Below are 27,500 nucleotides of genomic sequence, written 5' to 3'. Positions count from 1 at the left end.
ACAAGATACAGCATGTTAATCTGTGAGCTTTCTGGTAGGTGGATTTTGTAACTGTGGGACAGAGCCAGGCTAGCTGTTTCCTCCTGTTTCCAGTCTCTGTGCTAAGCTAAGCTAACCGACAGCTGCCAGTTAGCTGTCGCGACTAAGCATGTTGTATTTCCCAAGAACTGAAATTATTCCTTCACACTCCAGAGTCCAAGTACAAAGTTAACTATACATGCTTCAATAAACCTTTTTAAAGGAAAAACACAGTGGCAAAAAAATTATTGAGTTCAAACACAGTCAAAGATTAGTGGACTACACTTTAGGGACAAGCCCTGTTACTTTCAATGCTATATCTGAAACAATAATGCAACTTGTGACGCAACTTCTTAAATATTTTGGAGTTGTAGAAAATCCAATGAACAAATCTGGGGGAAAAAAAATTAACAAATATTTTTTCTATCATCCTATTGGTTTACTATGTTGACCAACGCCTCCCTGGTTGCCCTCACATCTACATTCACTTCACATGTTCACCATATAAACTAAATATACTTACATACAAATTAGTTTACTTGTACTTGCAGTGTGATGAACCCTTCATAAAGTCCAGAGAGCATACTTTTCATTTTTAATAAATTATATTTATACTTAGAATTTAAAACACTAACTGACACACTGCTTTTTAACTCAAGCATTACCCTATCATTTCTTTTCATTCAGATTGTTTTGTAATTTACTTTTATTTTCTTATGTTTTTGAATTGGTCTGTATTTTATTTAATTATGTAAGTATGTGTAATAAATGATTAGGTTTATTTACAGCATGTATAATATAGAGCATCTTTATAAATGTCATAAAATGTCTTCGATTAAATCTCTTATCTTTTCTTATGTACAGATTTATACTGAAATGTCTTTTCTAATGAATGGAAAGAATTATCAGAATCATTTCAGTGTTTTACAGAACAACAGACAAGAAACACAGTGGAAAGACCAAAAAGAAAAAGGTGTTAAAAACAGAAAAGGAATCAAAGAAAGGATCTAAGGCAAGTATTAAGACTACAATTTATTCCACATATTCTTTAACTAGATGAGGGTGTGTGGTATGTTCTGGGTCTGTCTGGCTGAAAGGGTTAAAGTTGAGTATGGTAGCATTCTTTAGTGTGAGGAGGCTGCAACTCTCCCCGATCTAATCCACTTCCTCCCCAGGAAATGGAGAAGGCGGATTTCTGCCCACACTGCAATTTCCTCCCTCATTCTTTTTCTTTCTGCCCCCCCTTCACCCTCCTCCTACTCTTTCTCTCTCTCTCCCTTCGTTTCCCTCTCCCCCCCTCAGGACAGAACTCCCTCTGAGTGTGGGGGTTAATGGACGGCTTGTTTTCCAGCACATGTGTGTTTAGATAGGCAGGAGGAGAAAGGACAGAGGTGTTTTGGACTGTGTGAGCAGTGACAGAGACATGTCGCTGTCTGTCTGAGAGAGGAGAGTGGATCCCCACCAGGAGCTGCCATAAACTAAACACTGAGGAAAAGGGAAAAAAAAGAAAGAAATTTTCCTGACCTGCAGATGTGTGAGAGAGTCATGGCTGTGTTTGAAATGTGAGTAAAACAAAGTGGGACTTCCACATGTCTGCGGATGTGAACTGACCCATCGGTTTACTCGACAGGAAACTCAACACGGACCTGTTGAACGTTCTTCCTTTTTCTGCAACAATGCAAAAGAGGAAGTGGGCCGAGGGAGTTTCCTGTGCATCTCATCCAGCCTCAGCCTTTGCAGACGCCCAACCCAACGCCCCACAAAAGCCCTGAACTTCACACTTGCCAGAAAAAAAAAAAAAACAAAACAAAAAAAAAAAAAACAGGTTAAATATTGACGGACGCATGGACAAAGCAGCTCAGGGTTACTCTTTGAACACAGAGCCTATCTCTTGGCACAGCTCCAGCCCCGCCTGCTCTATGATTGGTTAAGCAACAGTGAGCCGATGCAACCGAACCGAAGCTCCATAGAGCCGTAAACTTCACCTTGTTGCTTAATTTCGTTACCTTTTCAAAACATATTCCAACATGTTCTTCTTTACTGACTCACCTGTGGACCGTTTGCTTCTCTAGTGTATTTCTACTGTGTAGCTGGTTTGTTCTGATTCAAAGTAGACAATTAATAGACAATCAGTGCTTCTAAACAAAAACCACATGACTCCCAATTAGTTTGTTTACTGGTCTCGTCTGATTCCAGCTGCTCCAGCTGTTTATACCAGTTTAAGCTCCCAGTGTTTGAGCTTACAAATCAAGCATACCTAATATTAAAGGTGCCCTGTGGAGGTTTCTTGTAAACAAACAAGTTATGTCTACAATCAGTGTTACTCAGAAACATGCTTTGTGTCCTTGAGATCAAATAAACATGCTTTTTTTTTTTTTTACATATTTAGAGCCTGTTTACATCCACATGTTGGTACACTCGCACCACCATCAACAGAAATGGCAAAACCAGTTGTAGGATGTGAATCATGTTGCCTGAAGGGCTGAATGATATGCCAAAAAAAATAAAAATCATATTGTGATTGTGATATGAGTCACAAGATCAGTTGGAATGGTTATTTTTGCTGTTCATTTTCATATTTTCAAATGATGATGATATGATTTTTGTTGGGTCTTCCAAACAAGCTTGTTCCTTAACATCTGGAGAATATGACCAAGGCATCTCTGTGGCACCACAATGCTTCATTTATGGTTTGTTGTGACTGCATTTGGCTATGTTGCAATTTTGGTAATATTTCGATACATTTCTTAATTGTGAAAAAACTCAACAGGGTACCTTTAATGTGGACCATTTTCAGCCTGATAATCAGACTTTTGGATTTTATTTCATCATCAATCTAACAACACACTTATGTTAGTTGTTTTCTGTTTGGTTATTTTGTTTCATTTGTCGTAACCCATCAGTAACACATCTGTCTCACACGAGTAATGGTTGCTAGCGCAGTTAACTTCTCTGTTTTCCATGATTCCATGATCAAAGAAATGTCCATTTACTGCGGGCTGTGTAACAATAACAGTAGAGGCCAACTCAGTGCAACAATTGTGCAAGTGGAGAAGAGTCATTAAGTCACCAAACTGACTGAGCAATGTCAGTTATACAACAACGTCTATCTAAAGTTAGCTAAAATTAGCTAGCATTAGCAACCATAAGCTATTGGTCACACCAGACCAAGTAAGGCTGCATCTGAGTGTATTGAGCTGAGAGAGGAGGTGTCTCCAATGAATTTTACTTTTCACTCATTAGAGCAACAATGTGTTTTTTTTTCTTATATAGTCTGACTTTAAGAGTTGTTATTATATATAATAATATTATATATAACAACCTGGACAGCTGTCGCAATTTTTTCTCACCATTTTACAGGCTCTGCCTCATGACATCATCATTATTTATCCCATCTACCGAGCTCTCATTGGCTCAGATGTTTTTCAACAGAATAATGGCCATCAATGAATACTTGAGCTATTTAAAATCGATTTTAAAAATCGAAGGCTATTCAGACCTCATTTTATTTCATAACTACGAGCATGTCACTTCCTTTATTTTCCCCAATCATAGAGGTTTGAAGCCAGGACTAATTCACCCTGCTGATGTACTCAGGGAGCTTCAAGGACGCCGCTAATTCATTGGTCAGTATAAAAAGTGAACGTCTTCTGTATTGAATGGGATAATTAAAACATGATGATTAGAGGAGAAAACATGAAGAAGCAGATGAGTGTTAGCAACAGTCCTGACATAATTATGTTCTGTTAGCCGAGCTGCATCCATGTCCTGCACTTAGTTCTTGTTTGGTATTACGTTCTCTTTCTTGCAGGGGTCTTACTGCCCATACCTCAGCGCTTTCTTCTTCTATCATTCCATGCACACATGTGTTCTCTGCTCCATATTATCTGTACCTGACTGCTGTGTAACTGTTGGTTATTCCAGTGCAGTAGGTCTGTCAGTTCTGGTCCAGTGGATGCGTGTACGGTTCAGGTGTCTGACCCCGGATCTGCTTCAACGCCTCCCAGCTGAGAGGTACGGCATGACTGGGCCAGCACTCATGCAGCGATAGTGGTCTGTGTGTGTGTGTGTGTGTGTGTGAGTGTGTGTGTGTGTGTGTGTGTGTGTGTGTGTGTGTGTTGTCATGATTGGATGTGATGGGTTTTAACTATTAAAGTGATATTCCGCAATGTTTTTATTTATTCATGTTGGCTCTCCTCACTGTGACAACACTGTCTATAGCTTCTGTATAGCTTCTGTTTGCTGTTCTAAACTCTAAGATATTGCCACCTCCACAAGTTAGAACTGTCAGGGTCACAGCTCACAGCTCCGCCCACACAGTTTGAGTGACAGGTGATTTCTGGGGTGAGACCAAATGAAAAATCTGATTTCTCAGATTACCACTTCAGCCAAACATAAACATTTACAGTGAAAGACACTAAAAACACTGACAAAAATCAATCTGTCCTGTTCAATGACCGACTGATCAATGCATGTAGGAGTCACTGCTCTTCTCTGTGTGTGTGTGTGTGTGTGTGTGTGTGTGTGTGTGTGTGTGTGTGTGTGTGTGTGTATGTGTGTGACTCACGCAGGTGCGCAGGCAGCCTGGCAGGCTCGTCCTCCATTCGGCTGGCTGGCCTCGCGGCGGGAGCATGGACGGGGGAGGAAGTGGAGTTTGGCAGCGGGTTCGCGGAAGGACTGAAAGAGCTCCTCTCCTGCTATGAATAGACACAGAGACACAAAGCATGGCTCACAAAGCTCCACAACGCACCGGCCCTGAACCCAAACAGCCCCACGCCGACTCGCCTCACCTCGCCACGCACCCACAACATCAACTAGGCCTGGTCTACATGGACAGCAGGGCGAGTCTAATAAACTGATGTGCTGTCATGCTGTGAAAACACATTCTAGAGACACCAATGTACCAAATGCCACACATTCAGCACACATGTTGCTATGCAGCGCACTGAAGTTACAAACTAAGCAATGCACAGTTTGACAGGATGATAACTTCAGTGGCTGGATTTTCATGACCATGGTCAGAAACCTGTGAGTATTGAACTTACAATGATATGAGACAGAGAAAAGTGAAGGTTTGACACTTTTGCTTAAAACATTTAATCTATTATCAGATTTTTTTTTTTCACTAATCAATAAATCTACTAATCATTCCAACATTTGATTATCATACTCACTAAGCATCTACATCTACTGTTGCGACTAATCACTTGTAGTGATTGATCTGTCCGCTTTTGTTTGAATGAATCAATTCGTCTGTCACAGCTTCATGTAACATTTTGTCTGAGCAACACTCGAAAACCCAGAGGATAGCAAACAATGATATGAGTTTTCTGATAATTAGTTTTTTCGATAATTTATTTTAATAATCAATTTATGATTTAAGTTTTTTTTTTAACCAAAAATGCCAATTTTTTTCCACAATTGCAATGACTCAGTTGATAAGAAAATAATCAGCAGATTAACCAATAACTGAATCTGACCCATATGTCAATTACATATAAAATAAATAAAGATGGATGTAGCCTCTGTGATGTCATCTACGGGTTTATGAAGCGCGGTTTTGAATTTCAGAGTGGGCTGCTGCGCTGTCACCATCTTGGCAGTGTCTGACTCTTCCCCTAACCCCTGGTTAATGCAAAAATGGGCAAAGAGGAGGGGCGTGTGCGAAGGCGAGACTTTGGTGCATGCTGGTTTATGGCAAGCATACGCTCACCCACCTGTCACTCAAAGCGACCACACCCTCAATTATGCTGAATTTTTCAGCCCCGGAAAAATTAGATCACATCAGATCACATCTTTTAATAATTGATCAATGTTTTTAGTTATCAGTTATCAATCAAACATGTCAAACATTCTGTGGTTTCAGCTCCACTAAAGATCTGGTAAAGTTCTCTGATTTATATGAGTCTTAATTTGATCCATTTGAGGTTTGGACTGTTGGTCGGATAAAATTAGTAAATTCATGACGTCACCTTGGGCTCTGGAAGGCTGTGGAAGGCATTTTTTACTGTTTTAATAATGATAATTATAATTATAATAATCAGCAGATAAAGTGATGGTGAAAACAGTTATTGGCTGCAGTCCTCTCCAGGACATTCTAGCTCTGCTGTTGTACAGCACACATATTGCATCTAGGTTAAGGTATGAGGTTTTCCACTTTGCGGTCACTCTCTGTTGACTGGTTTCCTTTCCTACAAATGAAGACAAAGCACGAAGACACCTTAGTTTTCTTGAGTAAACGCAGTTTAGTCTTTTGCCATTCCTTCCTCCAGTGTCAGCCTGCTGTCACCAGCCGCTCTGAGACCTGCACATCAACTGTATGCACCAGGAATTTCCTGTGGAAGCCAAGCAATAATCTTTCAGTCCTCTATTTCCTCCTCTCAGAGGCAAAGGCTTCTCTTCTCCGGCTTCAGGTCCACTTTCTAAAAATTCTGTTGTCCAGAGACAGGAAGCAGCCTTCACACAGCTGGGACTCGGTCAGGACAGAGCCTGTGATGAAGACAACTGCAGAAAAGGGAAAGTCGTCTGTGACAGCACCAGGCTGCAGTGTGAAGGTGAGGGGGACATCCAGTCTGCAGGCTGCAATGGTGGAAAACTTCTCTGAGTGAAGTGCTGATCATTCTTCAGCATGTAGTGACATCAGACTCAGTAATGAGAAGATATCTCTCAGAAACTAAACACCACATTTCAGTTTAAGTCACCAGAGATCCTGCAGTGTTTTTACTTCAGGCTTATTGTCACATCCCGAATAATAATCGATTAATTAAATTTGTCTTTTAAATTGTAAAAATGTCCATCAAAAGTTGTAAGGCCTCAACATGACGACTTCTAATGTCTTGTTTTGTCTGACAAACAGTCCAAACCCAAAGAAAGCAAATCCTGAAGCAGCAAATATTCACCTTCTGTGCCGGATTAAACACCTGAAACAGGTTGTCAGTAAACAACAACACCGCTGCACATCGGCCAAATAAATGTTCAGCTCCAGTTCTTGTAGACACCAAGGGTGATTCTGTGCTGATCATTCAGTTTTCCTTTTCCTGTAGAGTTCACTACTGATCAATAAATGATTGAACATTTAGATTACAACATGTCAAACACAGTGACACATGTCCATCCCCAACACAGTGTCTTCAGATTGTTTACACAGTCTGACCAACAGCCAAGGCTGGGACGAACCATGGTTTTCATTATCGATTATTTGTTTTTGATCAATCAATAAGTCTATAAAATGAATTAATTTGAGTAACTGTCCAAAACCCAAAAGAGCTGCAACCAGTATTTGATTAATGGATCCATCCATTCTCTGCCTCCTCTTCTGTTTTATGTCACTGTGAGCTGAATATCTTGGTCAATCAACAAGATGAAACAAAGGAAATTTGTTCAATCAATAATGAAAGTGATTGTTAGTTGCAGCTTTATAAACATATTCTGTTTAGGATGATAGAAAGAAGAAGAGAAAATCACCAAATTATCACATTGGGGAAGCTGCTGTTTGCAGATACTTGGCATTTATGCTCAATATCGATTATCAAAATAGCTGCCGATTAATTTTCTGTCGATTTACTGATCATTTCAGACTATAACTGTATTCTTATCAATAAAACGGTTGGTCAGATCCGTGAGTAAACTGAGCCTGGGTTAGTGTTAGAGTTTTCCTAGTATGAGGTACAGGCCAGGAGAGAGTTTACCAGCTCCAGCTCCTCTGTATTTGTTTTACTGTGACTGAACCCCAGTCGTTTCGTGACGCTTCTCCCTCTGCTCCTGTTTATTCGTGTGTTGTGTCTGTGTTACAGCGCGCCCTTTGATCACTTTTCGTGGCGGTAAATCAAACGTTTTGCACGTCACACACAGTCACGACTTCTCCCATCACCATCATCACCATCACCACCATCAGCAGAAGAGTGGAGCAGGCTACGTGAACGCGTGGAGCCGCGAGCAACAGATGACGAGCAAAACAAAAGTGAACGGCGCTTACACGTCTGCAGCAGGTGATGTGCAGCTCTGTAAATCCTGCAGGAACATCAGCCACACACTAACAGCTTCACAGAGTGTGCTGGAGGAAAACAAAGAGCCCGTGGTGTTACCTTGGTCGCAGCGGAGGAGGATTCAGACATTATCTCCCGTCAACTTCTCTCCGTCTCCTTCCACTTTTCCGTTCCGCTCTCTTCTTTATCTGCTCTCCGCTCCTACTCAGACCCGCTCGTCGGCGGCGGCAGCTCGACTGCTCGGCTCGTTACTGTGGGAGAAGTTGTTTTTCTCATGTAGCCCGCTTCTTTCTTCTTTTTTTTTTTTATCTTTCCAGCTCCATAGCGCGGCTCAGTGTGAAAACTTCTTTTGTCTGCGAGTGTTTTCCTTCACATGTCGGCAGCGCGCTGGTTAATAATCCCTTCCTGGAAGAGCGAGACTGAAGAGAGAGAGAGAGAGCACGGACACCTCTCTCTCACTCACTCACTCACTCACTCTCTCTCGCTCTCTCTCTCTCTCTCTCTCTCTTTCTTTCTCTCTCTCTCTCTCTGTCTCTCTCGCTCTCTCTCTCTCTCTCGCTCTCTCTCTCTCTCTCTCGCTCTCTCTCTCTCATTGATCTGGATGTGTGTAAAACGGCGAAATGACGTGAATTCCCAGCATTGAGCCTTGCCCCCTTTTAAAGGGAAACCCGAAGCAGGAAATCGCAGCAGGTCTCGTTGCAGACAGACACAACTACACACGACCATAGCACACGACTGACACAGACAGACACACTCGTCAGTTACACTACTTTTCCTTGTATTTGTTTTTAATCAAAGCTTATTGCAAATGCGGTTACACAACAGGCTAAACCTCTGCGCTTTAATTAGACAGCACGAGTGTAACTCATTAAAGGAGGTATAAAGATATCAACCTATAGGATATAGGGACTCCTGGTGATTAATGCATGTGTTTTAATTAAAATATGGCATGGGCTTTTATTTTTTTTTAAACGGTCAATACCATATAGCAAAGTCACCGTTAAGAAATGTAATATAAAACCTATAATACAAAATGCACAGGCTAGAGTATAAGAAAACAAATAAGATTAGATGAATACTATATGAGACAAAAGTGAATATTAAATAATTTAAAATATTTGTTGTCACTTTCTTTGTCCGTCCACATACTGTGCAATTATAAGTGTGTAATAGTGAGTCCTGAATATCAGGAATGAATACTGCTAATATGAAAGCTGCACATATTATTTTTGCATTAACAATGAATTAAATGACTGTGTGTAATGAGACAGCTGTTGCTCATAGTAACAGACACACAGTGAATTTTCTCTACTGCAGTTAGCCTAAGCTCTACACAGCGGTTTTGCCTCTTTTAGCTAATTGTTTTGATTTTACGGCTCGTAACGTTACTTTTTTTGATTCAGTCTCACTGCTCCCATCAACCTTGTTTTTCTTAGCAGTAGTAAGAATCTATTTTCAGTATAAAACCTCTGATAAACCCACTGTGCTTGTGCTGCTCTATGTCTGGATGTGTATATAGGCAATCAAATTGTTTACTATTTACAGACCATGAAACAATTAATACAGGTTTAAATGACTTGTTAGACAATTATTCCTTTGCACAAAGTTATCTCCATTGAAACAACTTCACTGGCACAAGATGTTTTGAACAGCAAAAGCCTCCAGAACAACTTTAATGTTCTTTGTCATAGATTCCTAAAGTGTGTGGAACCATTCTTTCCAAAGATATTCAACTCCTTTGGTGTTTTGCTAATGGCAGCAATGAGCAGGTCCAAAGTTTCCTGTGGGTGTTCAGCTGGGTTGAGATCTGGTAATGGCAAAGGCCATAGACGTTATAGTGACGCCTCAAACATCTGACATGCAAAGAAGATTATTGGACTGTACGCCATCTTAGATTGATGGACCATGAGAATTCGTACATCACTATTGTCAGCCACCAGGTCAGAACTGACAGTAAATCTGGATTATTTTACAGCACAAAAGCATGCTGAAACCTGAAACCTCAAGCTTCAGAGTCACTGGTGGAAGCAGCTGGTGGAAGGAGGCACACAGAATTATAGAAAAATCACTTCCAACATGTATATTCGCTTCAACGAGAGGGAGGGGGGACAGGAAACAATGAGGCTGATGGGAAATGTGCTCCAAGTTAACGAGCAAATGCAGATGAGTGAAGCTGAGGGATAATGAATTCATGCTGATACTTAAAAGGGCTGAGACCTTGTTAACAATTGGGATGTACATGTTTTATGTCATTTCATTCGGTTAATTATCTATCTTGATATAATCAGACATGTATGTCAACTGGCACTGGTGCAGGCAATTGTCTCAGGAGTCTCCTGTAAATAGTAATCTGCACGTTAATCAAGTTCCTGTCAAAAACTACACCACAAAGGTATTTTTATATGCAATGCTATCCATTTAAAGCAACACTAAAGTGTTAATCAGTTTTATTTTATTTTTTTCAGTTTTAGTTCTGAAATTGTAATTGTGATAGCTATGGGAATAAACCCACAAATGTATTGAATTGAATTTTGTGTTTTCACTAATACATGACAAACTGACAGGAACGATTGTGTCTTTGAAGTAGACAGGTAATTTAGCTGGTGGGATTGAGAGATTACATTAATGGGATTACAGTAATCAGATTAAAAAGGTGACAAACATAATATTACACACCTACCGTAAAACTATATCATACACAAATGTAATATATGTACATATCACTGAATTTCCATATATGAAACATATGTACATATAAAATAAAAACATATGTAAAAAATGATATATAAAACCATTTGAAATAAGAACAATATATATGTCTAGCTCATATAAATATGCATGCATGTTTATGTATGTATGCTTATATGTAGACATATATTACATAAATATATATTCATCCCAAAGCCTGTTAGTCTTCTATATGCTGATAATATATACAATAGGAGCCAAAAGTCTGAAACCACTTTCCCACAATAGGATGATAGACATGTTTAAAATGAATGAGAAATTAATAGAAAAACATATATAAGCATATAGAATTTTTATGTTGTTTTAATAAAACTGCATATATAAATTAAATATAGGCTATACTGTTAGCATATATGGTTGCAACATATTATACCACATAAAAATTCATCATATAGATATTTTTAATAACCTATACCTGTACATTTTGATATGGGAATTTCATATACGTTATAAAAGTATATCTTCATATATCCAGAGGATGTATATATGAGATAATAATATATCACTTATAGGTGACATATAGGCTGTAGCAACTTCACTCTTGATATATGGACATATTTGTCAAATATTACATTTCTGGAGATTAATAAATAAGATTAAGTTTAAAGTTATTTTCTGATACTAAAAGAATTTGAAAAAATTTAAACCGGTTAAAATACAAATTTCAAATAATTAAGTTAATTATGTGAATATGAAACCACATTATTTTGACTTTTCTATAAAAAAGAAAAAGAAAAAAAATACAATGACATTAATTATATATTTGCCTGTACTTAACTTTCACTTACAGTGAATTATGAATCTGAATGTATTAATAGGACATAATAAAATATCTGTTAAAAAAGTTTCCCACTGTGTTCAGCTGTGAAGCAGCATGGAAACTCTCCTCTGTGCTCAGGTGAGAACAGGGTTGTATGATAATAACATATAACACGGTGACGCCCCCAAGCGGTGAGTGGCAGCGTTACAGCATCAAGCCCAGCTGAGGAGAGTTAAGTTTCGGTTTCCAGTCTCTAGAAATGATACTGAATTTCCCTTCCTCCTGTGAGCCCAGCAGTCAGTCAGTCATCAGCCGCTGTCTTCTCTGGAGGTGGAAGGAGAACCAGAAAGAGCTTCAAAAATGATGGACTCAGAAATACTGAAGTTTTTCTGCGCCAACCACGGAGCAGTTAACACCGACGATCTGTTGTTTAATCTCTGCTCCGGCGACTCCGCGAAATTATCGCAGATCACTAATAACCGAGAGAAATTTGCTTCGTGCTGTCCCAAAGGCCAGCCGAAGGTGGTGGCCCGGACCAGGCTGAGGCTGTGCAGAGTCAAGGACTGTGCGGGGACATGCAGCGGGCTGCACCTGTGTAAGAACTTCCTCTTCAGCGGATCTTGCCGGTTCACTCGGACGAGGTAAATATGTTCGTTTAAAGTGAGGTGAGTCGTGGTTCGCCTCAGACTGGCCTTGGTGCTGAGTAGGCAGTTTGACGGGCCTGTGGCTCCTCTACAGGAGTCTGAATTTTTTTTTTTTTTTTTAAGAACGTTTATTGTTGAGATTCAGATTATCATCACTTCATGTGTGTGTTTAATATTGCTTAATGAATAATGTCTCTGAGTTGTCATTAAACCGACTGTCACTACTGCTAATGTTTACCTGGTTTAAAGGCCTTGACACGCGCGGTGCGTTCACGTGGCGTTGAGAAAGTCCGACATTTAAACCCTACGTTGATTGCAACGTTGAGGGTTGACAGATAGCTTAACAGGCTAATTTACCACATTGAACAGCTGTAGCCGTTATGTCTTTTTAACGTTTTATGTAGCTTCAAAGTTAGACAAACACGATTTCAGGAAAAAGTTCATTTTGCGGAAAGAGTTGAATGACAAAATTGATATGGCTGTCATGTCTGTGCTAAAGACGGAGCCACCGCCAAGATGCTAATTAAGCTAGCTCAGCTTATTTTATTTTAGCACGACGACTTCAATCGATGAGAATCAGCTAGCATAACTTTGTAGAAAGGTAACAAAAACTGCCTTTCCAGCACCTCTAAAGCCCATTAACACACAAAAGACAACATATAAACACATTTTCCAAATTTTCAAACCATTTCTTGAAGCTGAACATTTGACTCATACACATGTATACTGTCTCTAAGTGTTCTAGCACTTATACAGTGGGAAATAACCAAATTCACTATAGTTTTTGAAATTTAATATAAGCTCCATTCCACAGTCATACAGACCATAAAGGCAAGTGTGATGTCTCACAGTGGTGACATGGTATTGTGCAAGTTCTCTTAACAAGTGGTGGCTCAAAGTTCAGTTCACACAGATGAAAATGAACTAGTTCATGTTAATTTCTTTTCATCGCTGTTCTTCGCTGTTCTTTTTCAGTACAACCTCCTCCTACCATCCTCAGCCCCCAAACATTGTTACTTCCCAAACTAAATGAAATCTTGTATACTACATGTAGACAACAGACAGGAGATTACTTTTAAAAGCTAAGAAAATCCAACGTGAGTGAATATTTTACCACTTAAACAAAGCCGGACAACTCAAAACTGATCAGGTGAAGTAAAGGTAAACAGTAGATTCAATGGAAGTTTTGCTTGGCCTGCATGTAACAAATAATGCAGCAGTTTAAAAACATAAAACAGATGACAGTCTGGTCCGGGCTACACCAATACAGGCGCTGAAAGATGTGCTATGATTTTAATCCGCATGCAGCGTGTCATTAATACTTGGGTACTGTCTTAAAACACAATTCCTCCTCTTCTGGTGTTTTTTGGCAGTTGGCAAACAGCTTTTTGGTGCATTACCACCACCCTCCAGCCAGTGAGTGTCCTTAACTCTGATGTTCAGTTATAGATATATATTCAGTTGAACCATAAATATGAGTATATTTAATCAAAACTGATGGTGACCTTCAGCCTGCCTGTGTTGACAAGTTTTGCATGAGTCAGGAATACAAACACACTTAAACACGGTCAATACCTCTTTGTAGCTACCTCTACAACTCACATTTGTTTGGTTATGATACTATATCATTAGCTTTATGTTTGTCTATCATTTGCTTTTCAGGGTTGACATTTAAATCAGTAAAGGTATTATAATAGTTGTCAGACTCACCAAACCCAGCCTTTAAGCTAATTTAAACGCACTGTTTTTACAAATCTTCAAACAGAAATCTCTTCTTTTTCCTGAGCAATGAACAAACTCTGAACTATGTGTGTTGTGTTCTTTGATAACAGGGGAGGATGCAGCTTCTCTCATGAGCTGAACACTTACCACAACCAAGTGATGCTAAGAGAGCATGAACTGGAGAGTCTGGACAGGACAGAGCTGTGCACACTGCTGCTGCAGAGCGACAACGCACTCCTGCCTCCTGTAAGTCTGCCAACATACACAAGGTGCATTCAAATCAGATAGTGTGATCGGTCACAGAGTGGATCAGAACTAAAAATGGTCGCCTCGGTGTATGGATGGGCACATAGATCCTCTTAAATATAATTACTGGAGACCCCTAGAGCTTTCTAAATATCAACACCTGTACTTGACTAAAAGTTTGAAGCCCTTATCTGTTTTATCATCATTACCAGATGTTTGTTGACACCCAGGTTTAGCTGGATAACATCTGTATTTATCATTCTTAAGGAGCTATTCACTGAAAAATAAAATGTTGTCAATATTACAACAGCAATTCACTGTTTTCTTACATTTTGTTCTTGTTTTTGCTTTGCTTGATTATAACCACCTTTTCTCTTTGTCTTATTCTCCCTCTGCCAGATATGTTATGATTACAACAACGGTCATGGAGAGTTCGGCCGATGTCAGGATGGAGATGGTTGCAAGAGACTGCACATCTGTGAGAGGTCCCTGAGCGGTGACTGCAGCTGCTTCAGGCCTCATGATTTTGATGCTCCACAGCCATTGAGAATCCTAATGGAAAGAAATGTGCCTGACAACATTATTCAGTCCTTGAAGTTTGTTTACTCAAATAAAGAGGCTTTAAGATTCTCTGACAACAGGGGTGAAGGGGGAAACAGAGGAAACAGGGGAAACAGGGGCAACAGAGGCAACAGGGGAAACTGGGGAAACAGGGGAAACAGGGGCAACAGGGGCAATAGGGGAAACAGGGGCAACAGGGGCAACAGAGGGAACCCAGGCTACTCTATGAATCTGCCACGAACCTGCTCTACTAGCGACATCCTTGCTGACATGGATAACTTAGATCTGTACACTGAGGACGGACTAAGTGAAAGCGAGTCCTTCACCAGCGACATCTCTGCTGCTACCAACGACACCGATGCGTACAGCGACGACGGTCAGAACAGAAAACCTCGGAATAAAACCTCCACGGCTGCCAGAGGTAGAGGAGGTAACTGGGGCAACCGAGGCAACCAGCAGCTGCAAAAAACTCGTTCCATTAATGACCTCACTTCTGCTGTCAATGACAAAAACACAGACAACGATGATGGGACGAACAAAAGACGAAGGCCTGTCAGAGGTAAACACCTACACGACTACACCAGCTGCAAAAGCTTTAATGGGAGAGTAAATTAAAACTGTTGTCTGAAAGAACTGTGTAAGATGTAAAAGAAGAAACAAAACTTCATAACGTCCTTTCTGTTTGTTTCCCGTAGATAAAACTGAGATATGCATGTATTTCATCAAGGGACATTGTAAACATGAGGGTGAGTAATCAATGATCGTCATGCAAAACTGTAATTTTTACACTTCTTCTGTGTACTGGAGTGTGATGGTCTCATAAGTATGATCAGGTGTCAATGATATTGTTTTTATGGCCGATGTGTCCTCAGATAAGTGTTTTAAAGTTCATGACAAGATGCCGTACAGATGGCAGGTCAAAGAGGGTAATCAGTGGACCGCCATGGCTGATAATGAGACGATTGAGAAGGACTACTGTGACCCCAAAAACACTTACAGGTACTGTCGTCTGACAATTCTGTAATTCTGGGAAGATGCTACTCTAACTACTACCACTATTGACTAAAGCTCCCATATTTTACACTTTTCTGGTGTTGATCCATAAGAAGATATATTTGTGGTTTTAAGAACCAAAAATCATCTCAATGTAGTTTTACATCTCCTCTCTCAGACTTCTCTCTGGAGCTCTTGTAACAACAGGTTGGTGAGCCAACCAGAAGAGAGGAGGTTCTGTGCCTCTATTTTGATTGGCTGACTGTTTTGTGAGTTGTGGGACTCACAAGCGACATCTTAAAATAAATAGTAGAGCCTGAAATATTCAGATTTTTAGTTACTATAGACCCATCTCTGAAAACAGAGTCCTACGTTTCCCATGATGCAACTGGATAACAGATGAACCCTGGTGACATCACTAGGGATATTTTTTTCAGAATTTAAAAAGCTCCCGTTAGAAACCCAGAAGACAATAGTTTTCTATGCTGAGTTATACACCTCAAGACAGGTAAACTGAACTTGATTGTGTCCTGTAAAAATAATGATTAATAAAGTCAATAAAAAGCTTTTATGAGCAACTTGTTTTTCCATATAATTCTGATTCGTTGGGTATCACATAAAGCAGAGAGGGATCATTCAGTGTAAATAAGATGTTACTGAGAGCAGGAGAGATGATCATTTGATACAGCTAAAATAAATAATTCCATTTCCATGCTGTACCTGTTGGAAAAAAGTGAGTTTTATGTATTCACAGGAAACACTTTTTTGAATTTTTTTTTCTCCTGCTCATAACATGAATTGTGTGAATTAATTACTCATTTTGTTGACTTCAGTGGTACAACCCCGGCTGTGCATTTTGACACAATGACCAGTGGACTGAACAAAGTTCGGCGACTCTCTACCATTAACTCTTTGGTTGAGCCAACCTTCATCCACACCACCGAGTGGGTTTGGTACTGGGAGGACGAGTTTGGAAAGTGGAACATGTACTCTTCAGCTGTGAGTAACTTCCTTTGTAGTCGGTTGTAGTAGTGTTAATGTGTGAGAAAACACCAGGAATTTTCTCTGGATGCCACAGTTTAGGGTCCAACTGAAAATTTCTGGTACATAATTCATCGACACTCAAAATATAACCAATTTCAAAGTTGCAGTTCAGCATATGTTTAATTCCAGGATGGTCTGAATTTTGTATTTGCGTTGTTTGTTTCTGCTAAAGCACCAATGTGTAGGATTTAGGGGGATTTATTGACAGAAATTTAATATAATTTTAATAATTATGTTTTCATCACTGATAATCACCTGAAACTAACAATCATTGTTTTCATTAGCTTATAATAAACTCTTCATATCTACATAGGGAACGCGTCGTCCTCCACGGAGCTCGCCGTTTTGCTCCGCCATGTTTCTACAGTAGCCAAGAGTGGACAAACCAAACACTGGCTCTAGAGAGGGCCTTTCTTATTTTTACATTACCTGAAGGCCACCGTAGATTCTCCTACATGCTTGGAAAGGGAGGGGTACATACTACACACTGGTCCTTTAAAGCTGCACAAATCTATCTTTTTTTTAATAGGAGCAATGGTTCAAATAACCATTTTTAAAGTGAAAGTGACACTCATAGTGATGAATCCACTCCTCTCTGCAGTTCCCCTCAAATGTATGGAGCATTGTAGTGTCCTTCAGCTCAGTATTTTGGTCTTCAGTGTCGTAGCTCTCATCAGTGAAGGAGGCAACTGTTAGCAAAAAAAGTTCAAAGAACCCACAATATGCTACCTGCCAACTCAATAACACAGGAGACACACTTAGCAAGCAACTAGCTAAGCTAGCTTAGTGGAGCATACAGTAAGAGTCAGATATTTCCCTCAGATAAACAAATTCAGATTAAAAGAGTGTGAATACTGGACTTACATTGATCAGGTGACTAGAGACACAATGCTAAATTAATGCCAATGTTGCCATCTGGCTGCTAATGTTGCTAACTCACTGCTGGATGTGTAAGTAAGCAACAGTTTGCTAGTAAGTTTGACATATCAACTTTTACGTGATGAAGTTTCAGTGTCGTGTTAACAAGTCGTAGCTCACCCCCCCGGTAGTCAGTTTATATTGTTTTTCATTACATTAGCAGGTATTTGCTGTTTACCATCATGTTAGTTATGTAATACTTAATGGTAAATATTGTGAAATAGGGATGTCCCATTATCTCCTTGGTATTGCAGCCAATTTAAAGGTCCCATATTTTACACTTTGCAGTTTTATTTGAAGTTTTGATCCATAAAAAGATATATTTGTGGTTTTTAATTCATACATATTTGACCATTTTAATGCTGATCACCGTTTGAAGTCATTACTCTTCCAGCAACACCGCCTCATACAAATTGTATAAAAAATCTCTGGTTGAAACAGTGAAACAATTCCTATCAGTGTTGTGTTAGCAAACAGTGGAGCAGCATGAAGAAATGGCTGCAGCAGCCACAGTTTCAGTGAAGATATGCACACTGACAACATGCCTCGCCTAGCAAAGCAAGTGGAGCTGATTTGGGCTAAAAATGGTCACTTTTGCTCCATCTATGATATTTGGAGGCACACCACATCCCTAAATGCTGCTGTGGTGACAATTCTGCTTAAGTTCACGCTAACAAATTTTGCTCATGACAAGCAAGAAGTGAGGCTGCAGTAAAAATTATCATGTGTTATAAGTCCTGTAATGCAATACTGAGGTATCTGAGCTTCGCTGGCTGTGGTCCATGTGGACTCTGACAGTGACAGTGTCACGGTGTAGCTGTGTCACCTGTGAGTCTAAAGGACAGAATTTAAAAAACGCAAATTGCACCAGGACTGAACTTCCCACTCATGATCTACTAAACCCGCACTGAACTGATGACGACATGTATTTACATAACCTACCAATTCTTTATATACTGCTGTAGCCATCTGATGTTTATTATGTAGACATTTCTTCTTCTCCTGTATTCTTAAGCTTATTGCCATACAGCTCGTCATTAAAGTTTTAATCTTATCCTTTATGGTTCTGCATCCACACAATAAATCTACAGAGGCGGAGAAGCAGCCAGGCTGCCTGAGCTGGGTGGCAGCGTCTCTGAGGACAGAGATTAGCACCAGCAGGGATTGTAACCAGATTACATGAATTTGAATTTGTTATGCTCATATTGGACTGTTGAATAAAATAATAAAGTTTTAATGCATTTGGTGGCGCTCCTGCCACTAAAGCTGTTTTCCATCTTTGAGAGTTACAGTTTGTCCTCAAGGTTTACTCTTCCCAGGAGAAGGTTACTTGAGGTTATAGACTTTTCCACCACTTTTCCGACTAAAATGCATTCAGTGTCTAAAGAACTGATCCTGGAACAGAGAGCATATTTATTTAATTCCTCACATTTCAGCCAAATGAAATTGAATGGAATTACCATGGTTATAATCATGCAGAAATATATATTTCATATCAATCCATATAAATTACCACAATACAGAAAATTATTCATCATGTTATATTATATAAATAATTTTGGTTGTTTGACAACAATAAATACAACATTAAGCACCATTTAAATATGCTTATTTGTTTTCTTGTAGGCAGTTGGATGAGAACATTGACACCACTCTCATGTCATTATGCTGTATATGAAGCTAGTACCAGCAGCCAGTTAGCTTAGCTTAACATAAAGACTGGAAATAGGGGGAAACTGCTAGCCTCGCTCTGAACTACAGTAACAAAATCCACTTATTCTGTTATGTATATGCAGCAGTTTTTTACCAAGTGGAACCAGACACAAACAGTGTCCAGCTCCTATACAAGGAGCTGAATAGATTTAATATATTAGTGTTAATATTGGATTTTATTTTGACGTAACTGTCAGTAGCGGTGCATTTGTTTTTCTGAAAAGTCAGAGGCCGATGTGAACATTTTTTTTTTCGCAATTTGTGTATCGTATTTATAGTGACATGAACTCGCCGTGTGTTTGACTCTGCTGGTTGCCTGGCAACCTCACAGTTACAACAAGACTGGAATTTTGTTATCATGGACCAGTCTCTTGCTAGCTGCTTCCCTACTTCCACTCCTTTTGCTAATCTACACTAACCACTGTAGGAGCTAGCTTCATATTTAGCGTAAAGACGTAAGAGCAGTATCAATCATCTCATCTAACTCCTGGAAAATAGGTCTTTCTCTCTCTTTATCTCTGACCATTGTGCTGAAACCAACTGTCATCGTTTTTGACAGAAATTAACATAAATGTATTTATAGTTGCTGTCTGCAATTATATCTGCATAACAAACCAAGTGGCTCCTGATTGGTCGGAATGATCACTGACTGATTTGTGTTGGTTTCCAGACTGGTGGACACAGAACAGCAGACACTGACAGCGCTAAACTGGAGCAGAAGTTTCTGGACAATGACAAAGACGTGGTGGAGTTCACCGCTGGTTCACAGTCATATTCACTCAGTTTCCATGGTAAACAAAGATTATGCAAATGATCTCTGAGTTTACAGTTATAAGATATTATAATGGTATTATAATGATGTCTTTATTTTTATTTTTTTTACATCAGACATGATACAAACAAACAAGCATTATGGCACTAAGAGGCTTGTGAAAAGACGGCCCCGGTTTGTGTCTGCAGTAGACGTCAAAGCAACGAGAGTGAGGTACAACAACTCAAATATACCACGTTGCTTAATTTTCCCTATTTTGAGACCTTTCATCATACAGACTCACAATAAAACTAACCCTGACCTTTGTCTGCTTTTTGTCTTCAGAAGGCCTCTGGTTCAACCACATCTTTACGCTATACCAGACCACTGGGATAAGACACAGATCACTGCGACAGGATACAAGGTATTGTGAATACACTACACCTACAAACCATAAATCTAACTCAGTCGCCGCTGGTTCAACAAATATTCACTCCCAGGCTTGTGAATGTACATACTGCTAAATATTTTAGAAAAGCAAGTAACTGCTGGAAGAACCAAACCCACATCATCATCATCTTCATGGCGTCCGTATTTGCTCGTCTCTTGTTCATTTGTCTTCTGGGTTCCATTTTCAAAAAAACAAAATTTTTGTACAATTATTATTTATTAATTATTATTTATTTATTTATAAATCTCAACAATGGTGACTACATCAAACATACAAGATAAAAAAACAACAAAAAAATTACCAAGCACCTACAACAGTCAAACTTAACTCATTGTTTAGTGCCACCTGGTTGATGTACATAAAATGTAAAAGAGCGTGAATCTTCATATTGACACCCTTCTGTCCTTACATACTGTTGATCCAACAGTATGTGAGGACAAAACAAAAAAATCCAACTTCTCGGATGCTTTACTATCATGAAATTAAATCTAAATATATAATAAATATATCATGAAATCAATCACCAATGTTCAAAGACAAACCAGAGCTTTTTAATTACAATGGTCCCAGAAAAAGTGGATCAATCAATCCATAATTCCACATTTTAAACATTTGCCTGATACACCAATGTCATGTTTTTGTGTCTCTGGTATAAACAATTCTATAAATTATTTTATATTGGATCAAGTCCAGCATCCCCTAAATCATAAACTAATACTGGTTCTCCTCAGACTAGATTTGAACAAAGTGTGTAGAAAAACAGTTCTGTAGATTCTTTCAACTTTACCTGTTATTACCAGCCATTAACTGTTTCTGTCCCTCTGTTCCTCCATGTAGTTCCACTTAATGACAAGTCCTGAAGAGCTGTCCAAGCAATGATCCATCAAGTGGTATATTTTTGGAATTGGTATGGATGTCTCCTGGACTCCTGCAGATTCAATATGAATATCCACAGTATGATGTAGTAAAATGCTTGGTACAGTTCTAAATCTGGTCATTCAATCCTCTGTCGGACTTTGAAAGATGTGAAAGAGCATCATCTTGTTAATCTATGAGGTTTTTTCCCCATATAAAGCCTGTAATGATAGAATATACTTAAACAATTGTAGGTGGTGAAAACAAAAATAAAATCTTTGGGAGCTGAGCAGTTTTAACAGATGAAACAGGAACAAACAAAAATAGAGCAACCAGAGGATTTGGTTCCCTAATTATTGGATGATTCTTTCTTTCATATTGCTTCGAAATTTTATTTTATTTTATTGTCATTTATTAAACATCCTAATATTTAACATTGTTCGCCCACTTAAATCTAACTCTGACCCAAAGGCCATTCAAGGCCATCAAAGGCTATACTGATATATCATGCTTTTTTGCTTTTCTGCTTCTTTGTTGTGTGAAACTAAAGCATGTCCTTTATTTGCTTGTAAATGTCTCTTCTTCTTTTACTTATAAGTTGAGTTAAGTTAAAGTTAAATAAATAAGTCTAAAAAGTCTAATTAAGTCTAAAATCTGAAAGAGACTTCCAGTTCCAGATTTAACAGATTTTCAATAAATAATATAAATTCTTTATCAATAATCTTTTTGTTCCTAATTATCACATTTGTGCCCTTGTCTTTCAGTATTATGGCTGATTTGATTTCTATTTGAAGAGCTGCCAAGTGTTTACCTGTCTTATTTACCAATAGATAATTTGGTTTGAATTAATAACTTTTCAGAAGTAGAAATTCATCATCTTTAAATTCAGACATTTTCCTTTTGACACTAGTAAAGATTTTGATGGAACTTTTCTAAGGCTGCAGTGTCTCTGTCTTTTACTCTAATTTGGAATGAATTCATTTGTCATTTCTGATTCATTTGTTTTCTTTGCTGAGCATGAAATAATCCACCCTCTAATGTAAAATGTGTTTTCCAGTTGGTTTGTTCTCCCTCAGCATGTGCAATAACATAATGGTCTGTGGTCTTACTAACTCATTTAATAAACTCTGGATCTCTTCATTCTCCATATTCTGTTTATTTCCTGTTGGCACAATAAGACAGGATCAGGGAGAATCATCACACATCACAATTTCCTACATTTTTTAATCCGATAAATATAATTTAAAAAAAATTTAATAAAAATATAATCAGTAGTCTCTCAATTATGGAAATGATAATCCACATGATTCTAATTAATTATTAGTAGAAATAAAATTTTTCAAATTCTTCTAAAGTTCTTTAAACACCGGTTTTTTCAAATTATTATGGTCTAATTTATCAAATGTATTATTAATGGCTCCTTCTGTGATAATAATTTCTGTCTGGTTATTGTATAGTGTCATCTGAATTTTATATGGAAATGCTTGGCTTGTTTCCGGAGGAAAGACACTAAAGTGTAATTTTCACCATATGAAGTTCATGCTAAGATAAGAAAACCACGAAAAGTGAATATTGATATATTAATAATTACACATAAGCCTCCACCACCCTCTCCCTCTTTAAAGGCTAAATTTCCCCCTTTTAATCATTTAAAGAAAACAATACCTGCAGAAAGGCTTTTACCATCTTGTAAACCATGGACCTAACAGGTTTCTGTTATTCGTTACACAAAATCAAAATGAACGTGGTCTAAATCTACAGCCAGGAAATATATGTATGTTTAGAAAACAGAACAATTATCTCACATGAGGTCACTATATAAACCGGTATAAATAATCACAGAGTCCAAAAGTTCAACTGCAACTTGACTGATTGGCAGAGGCAACAACCGCGATGCAGTAATTCATTTTATAATAGCAATGTATCAAATAAGAATGTGAAAGGTGTTGTTTGTGAAGTTGGACCTACACTGCTTCCTCTCGGCTTTACAGAGCCTCATATTGAGTTTCAGCTCATTGTTTAGTTGTTCAGCCGATAACTTTATTGTTTTAGTTCACTCTTATAGTGTTGTTTTTTTCTTTTTTCAAAAAAACTAGAATTATCGCCTCCCAGTTATAAGCCTCCACCACACAGAATAGTTTTAGGTTATATCCCCATTTATCCAGAATCATGTTAAATATTAACCATTTGTGAGTTGCTGAGTGAAGAGTTATGGCTAATCAGTTCATCTTTGATACCAAGTGAATGATTGTAGATCAAGATTTCCCTAATAGAGTTACTGAGAAATCACATTCATGAGAATGGGACAGATGGACGTAAGGACAACCTGAAAACATAATGTCTCCAGCCCTGGCTGTCTCCGGCGCGGAGGCATAAAAACCTCTAAGAATCCACTGCACCACCTGCCCAGCACCAAACATCAGATAGACACAGTTAGCAACCAGCCAGATGGTGAACATAGTGGAGCATTTAGCAGCGAAAGAACCACATATTTCATTCAGCTGGAGTTGGTGGAGACCAAAAACCGAGCTAAAAGTGAATATTGGACTTAGATTCATCAGATGAGCAGAAATGTGACTCCACATGAATGGTAATGTCCCTCTGTAGCTGTTGGATGCTAAATAAGCAGCTGTCACTCAAGGTGATGAAATGTCAATGTTGTGTTCGCAACTTTTTTCCGCTGCCTCCGATAATTAGTTACTGGAGGTAATTTTGTCTGAAAATGTTTTATTTTGTGAGAATTTTCATTGTTAGCCTGGTAAAAAATAATATATTTTCTCTGTGGTCTTTGTTTTCCAGCGAGTCTCCCTCCAGCGCTCCTCAGATGAATTCAAGGAGATTGAAACTCTTTTCTTTAAAACCATGAGAGGCTTTGACGTCGTCAGCATCGAGAGGATCCAGAACAAAGCTCTTTGGGAAGTCTTTCAGTGGTACGTCTGTGATTTTCATGGTCTGGATCCTTAAAGTTAACTCTTATCTGATCTGTTGTGAATTTAAATTGTATCATCTAAGCTTGGTTATCATTGTATCTGCCTGGTGACCACCACTGTCCAGTATTTAAAGTGTAACACAAGTAACACATTCTTCCTCCTGCTAATTAAAAGTTGAACATATGAGTATTAGCTCATGTGGCTAATGTTAGCTAACATTAGAAAACTAGATGGATATTACTGTTTATCTAAAATAACTGTCATCTGATATCAGTCATAAAGTCAGTGTACTTTATGACTTTTCTGTACTGGTTTTGACATTTATCATCACCTTGCCATTGACACTTGTGGCTACGGTGACTGCTGTACAGCAATAAATTACATTAACAACTTTATGTTAGTACACAATCCTAAATGTATTAGTTTGATTTAAGTTTTATGGTTTCTTTGTTCCTGAATAAAGGCAGAAGAATCAGATGAAGAACAACAATTTTGGTTGCAGTTCTGAAGAAAAAAAGCTTTTTCATGGCACTGACTCTAAATACATAGACGCCATCTGCCTCACCAACTTTGACTGGAGACTCTGTGGAGCTCATGGAACTGCTTACGGCAAAGGTGAGATGAAGAAGAATTCTACTCACTGGTTTGACAATGAAAGACGTGCAGTTATTTTAAGTTAAAAAGAAAATTTACTCTTGAACAGGACTGTATGTTAAACCAATCCTAAAATCTTAATAACACATTCAACACACACACACACACACACTAGTAACTACCTCCTGTTGTGTTTCCTGACGAGCTGCAGTGTGAATGGGAATATGTTTGCATGTTAAGATGGGATTTCACTGTAGTTATGCACCCTGGTTTCTTCCACTGGCAATGGCTTCACTATGATTTACACACACTATATTTAAAGGGAGAGTTCACCCAAAAATGTTTGGGCTGGGGCTTTTTTAAGACTGGGTATAAACCTGATTCATGACTGAACTGTGTATGGATGCCAACCGGGGGCTCAGGGCAACAGAGAAGTCATGTTAACTGCTAAAGGAACTAGCAGATCTGAATAGCATGTAAACAACAGAAACACCAGCAACCAGAAATGAGACAATATGCTTACAGCAGCATTGCAATAAAAGTCCTGTTAAGAAATAAAAGGTTTCTAGAGGGATTTTAATTTGAAATGGTCACAGGGAGTGTTGAGTTTGTATTAACATGCAATGCAGTAACTTTGACATGGCAAACGGGAGCGACTCAGAATGAGACTTTGTGTTAAAATGCTGCTGGCCTATGGCCAATTCTCCATATCAAACAGAGAGAGTTAGACATAAAGACCTGCATCTAATAAAGGTCTGTCACGTTCTGAGATTCAGGTAAATAAAGGCCAAAATATTGTGGATCCCAGATGGAGGCTGTGAGCTGTGTGAGAGACAAAAAGAGAAACATATTCTGTCCCTTCTAACTTTCTCTCTGAGCAATAATTTCATAAGTAAATACAGCTAAAATCACAGAACTTTGCCTTTAATTTATTTGTTTGGTGATTTTGTCAGACGACGTCACGGTTATAAAATCAGGATTTGACCATAACTGATCCAGACATATACTAGGTTTTGACCTAGTCTTGTTTTCTTTAAGTTGTCCAGTATTGTTTTAGAGATTGGTTCTGGTTCATTGGTCACAGCAGATGCTAAATCTAATAAACTCCTTCGACACCAAACAAATGATTGTTTATTGAAGAAAATAATTTGCAGCCGTAATCATTAGTTGCATTAGTATCCTTAGTGTCTATCCACAGTCAGTATAATGAGATGTTTTCTCACATTAATCTAAAAAATGTGAAATCTTTTTCTTTATCATAACCCAGGTAGTTACTTCGCCCGGGATGCCAAATACTCCAACAGCTACACTGATGACTCTGACGTGAAATCCATGTTCATCGCACGGGTGCTGGTGGGAGACTTCACCAAAGGGTCAACTGACTACCGCAGACCTCCTTCTAAAGACGGCGGGGATGTGAACTTCTATGACAGCTGTGTAGATAACGTTATAGACCCATCTATCTTTGTTGTATTTGAGAAGCACCAGATCTATCCCGAGTACCTGCTGCAGTACAAGACCACGCACCCGCGAGCTAGCTTGTACAGTACTACAACAGTAACAGCACAGAGACCAGTACCAGCACAGAGACCAGCTGCCATCCCCAGTAGAGTAACTGCCCAACCTGCTGTATCAGCTAATCAACGCATCACATCTTCATACCAACTCGGTTCACCCACATACCAACCCACCACATCGGTTCGACCCAGTGCACCCTCGTACCAAGCTAGTACATCAGTTCAACGCAGCACACCAGTTCAACCCAGTGCATCCTCGTACCAGCGTAGCACATCGGCTCAACCCAGCACATCTTCATACAGCACACTCCACTACCAACCCACACATTTTTCTAAACCCTCCTCACCAACCCCGCCACCAAAGAAAAATGATTCCTGCGTCATTGCTTAAATGTAAAGGTGAAGTGAGGCCAGGTGGTGTTTTTCAAATGGATAACCTCTGCTGAAAGAGAATCGTTCTTTTAGATCTGAAGGAGCTAATGCAAAATGCTTTGAATAATTTGGTGAATAGATGAAATATAGGTAGTAATATCCATTAAAGTGTGCAATATTCACATAGATAAAAAACAGTCCAGTTGAATAAAAGTACAGTGAACAGGAAATATTGATGACAGAGCTGCAATGTTGACAAGTTTTCCTCCTAATGTAACACTTTTTAAACAATTTTCCTGAAAATCAACAAAAGAAAATGTCCGGCCACTACTGTTACACACATATAAAAGTTAATAAACAGTTGGTGGTGCACAGTCTTCAGTCAGCTGCCATTAAACCGTTGCAGAAGAAGACAACAACTTTCCCACCTTAGCCATGCATTAATACTCTTTTGCATTAATGTTCTTTTTTATATAAGAAATACATGTAAATACAATACAATTTACAATGGTTCTCCACTTTATAATTTCACTACAACTAAAAATATTGCCTTTGTTCGAATTGTTGTGATGTTGATTGATTTTGTGCATTGAAAATAAAATGTTATGTTATATTCATGTTAACTTCACACAGTAACACAGTTTTGTCTTGAGGTTCACAGTAAACAGCAGTGTTGGT

The 27,500-nt window shown here is 38.7% G+C and overlaps 2 protein-coding genes across 3 annotated transcripts in view; one reads left to right on the top strand and one right to left on the bottom strand.

Annotated features, from left to right (window-relative positions):
* Window positions 1-8,499, bottom strand: part of etv6 (ETS variant transcription factor 6) — a 27,539-nt gene extending 19,040 nt beyond the window's left edge. The window contains exons 1-2 of one of the 2 annotated variants that reach the window (XM_023422972.2): window positions 8,103-8,499; window positions 4,586-4,715 (exon numbers count right to left, since the gene is read on the bottom strand). In XM_023422972.2, coding sequence (XP_023278740.1) covers window positions 4,586-4,715; window positions 8,103-8,132 — 160 coding nt within the window. In that variant the 5' untranslated portion in view covers window positions 8,133-8,499. The remainder of the gene's footprint in view (window positions 1-4,585; window positions 4,716-8,102) is intronic. The other variant, XM_023422973.2, reaches the window with a different exon arrangement.
* A 3,274-nt stretch (window positions 8,500-11,773) lies between these two features.
* LOC111667342 (protein mono-ADP-ribosyltransferase PARP12) lies at window positions 11,774-27,450 on the top strand. Its single transcript, XM_023423026.2, has 12 exons — window positions 11,774-12,152; window positions 13,988-14,123; window positions 14,523-15,243; window positions 15,380-15,430; window positions 15,557-15,683; window positions 16,511-16,676; window positions 20,023-20,143; window positions 20,241-20,337; window positions 20,449-20,527; window positions 24,209-24,339; window positions 24,803-24,954; window positions 26,201-27,450. The coding sequence occupies exons 1-12, from the start codon at window positions 11,872-11,874 to the stop codon at window positions 26,839-26,841; spliced, it is 2,703 nt and encodes a 900-aa protein (XP_023278794.1). The 5' UTR covers window positions 11,774-11,871; the 3' UTR covers window positions 26,842-27,450.
* Window positions 27,451-27,500: the final 50 nt, after the last annotated feature.

This window comes from Seriola lalandi, unplaced genomic scaffold (assembly GCF_002814215.2).
Source record: "Seriola lalandi dorsalis isolate HSWRI2012SDOR001 ecotype SW California unplaced genomic scaffold, Sedor1 jcf7180002054688, whole genome shotgun sequence".
Taxonomy (NCBI): Eukaryota; Metazoa; Chordata; class Actinopteri; order Carangiformes; family Carangidae; genus Seriola; species Seriola lalandi.
Note: the sequence above shows the minus strand (reverse complement) of the source record. Positions and strands in the feature narration are given on the sequence as shown.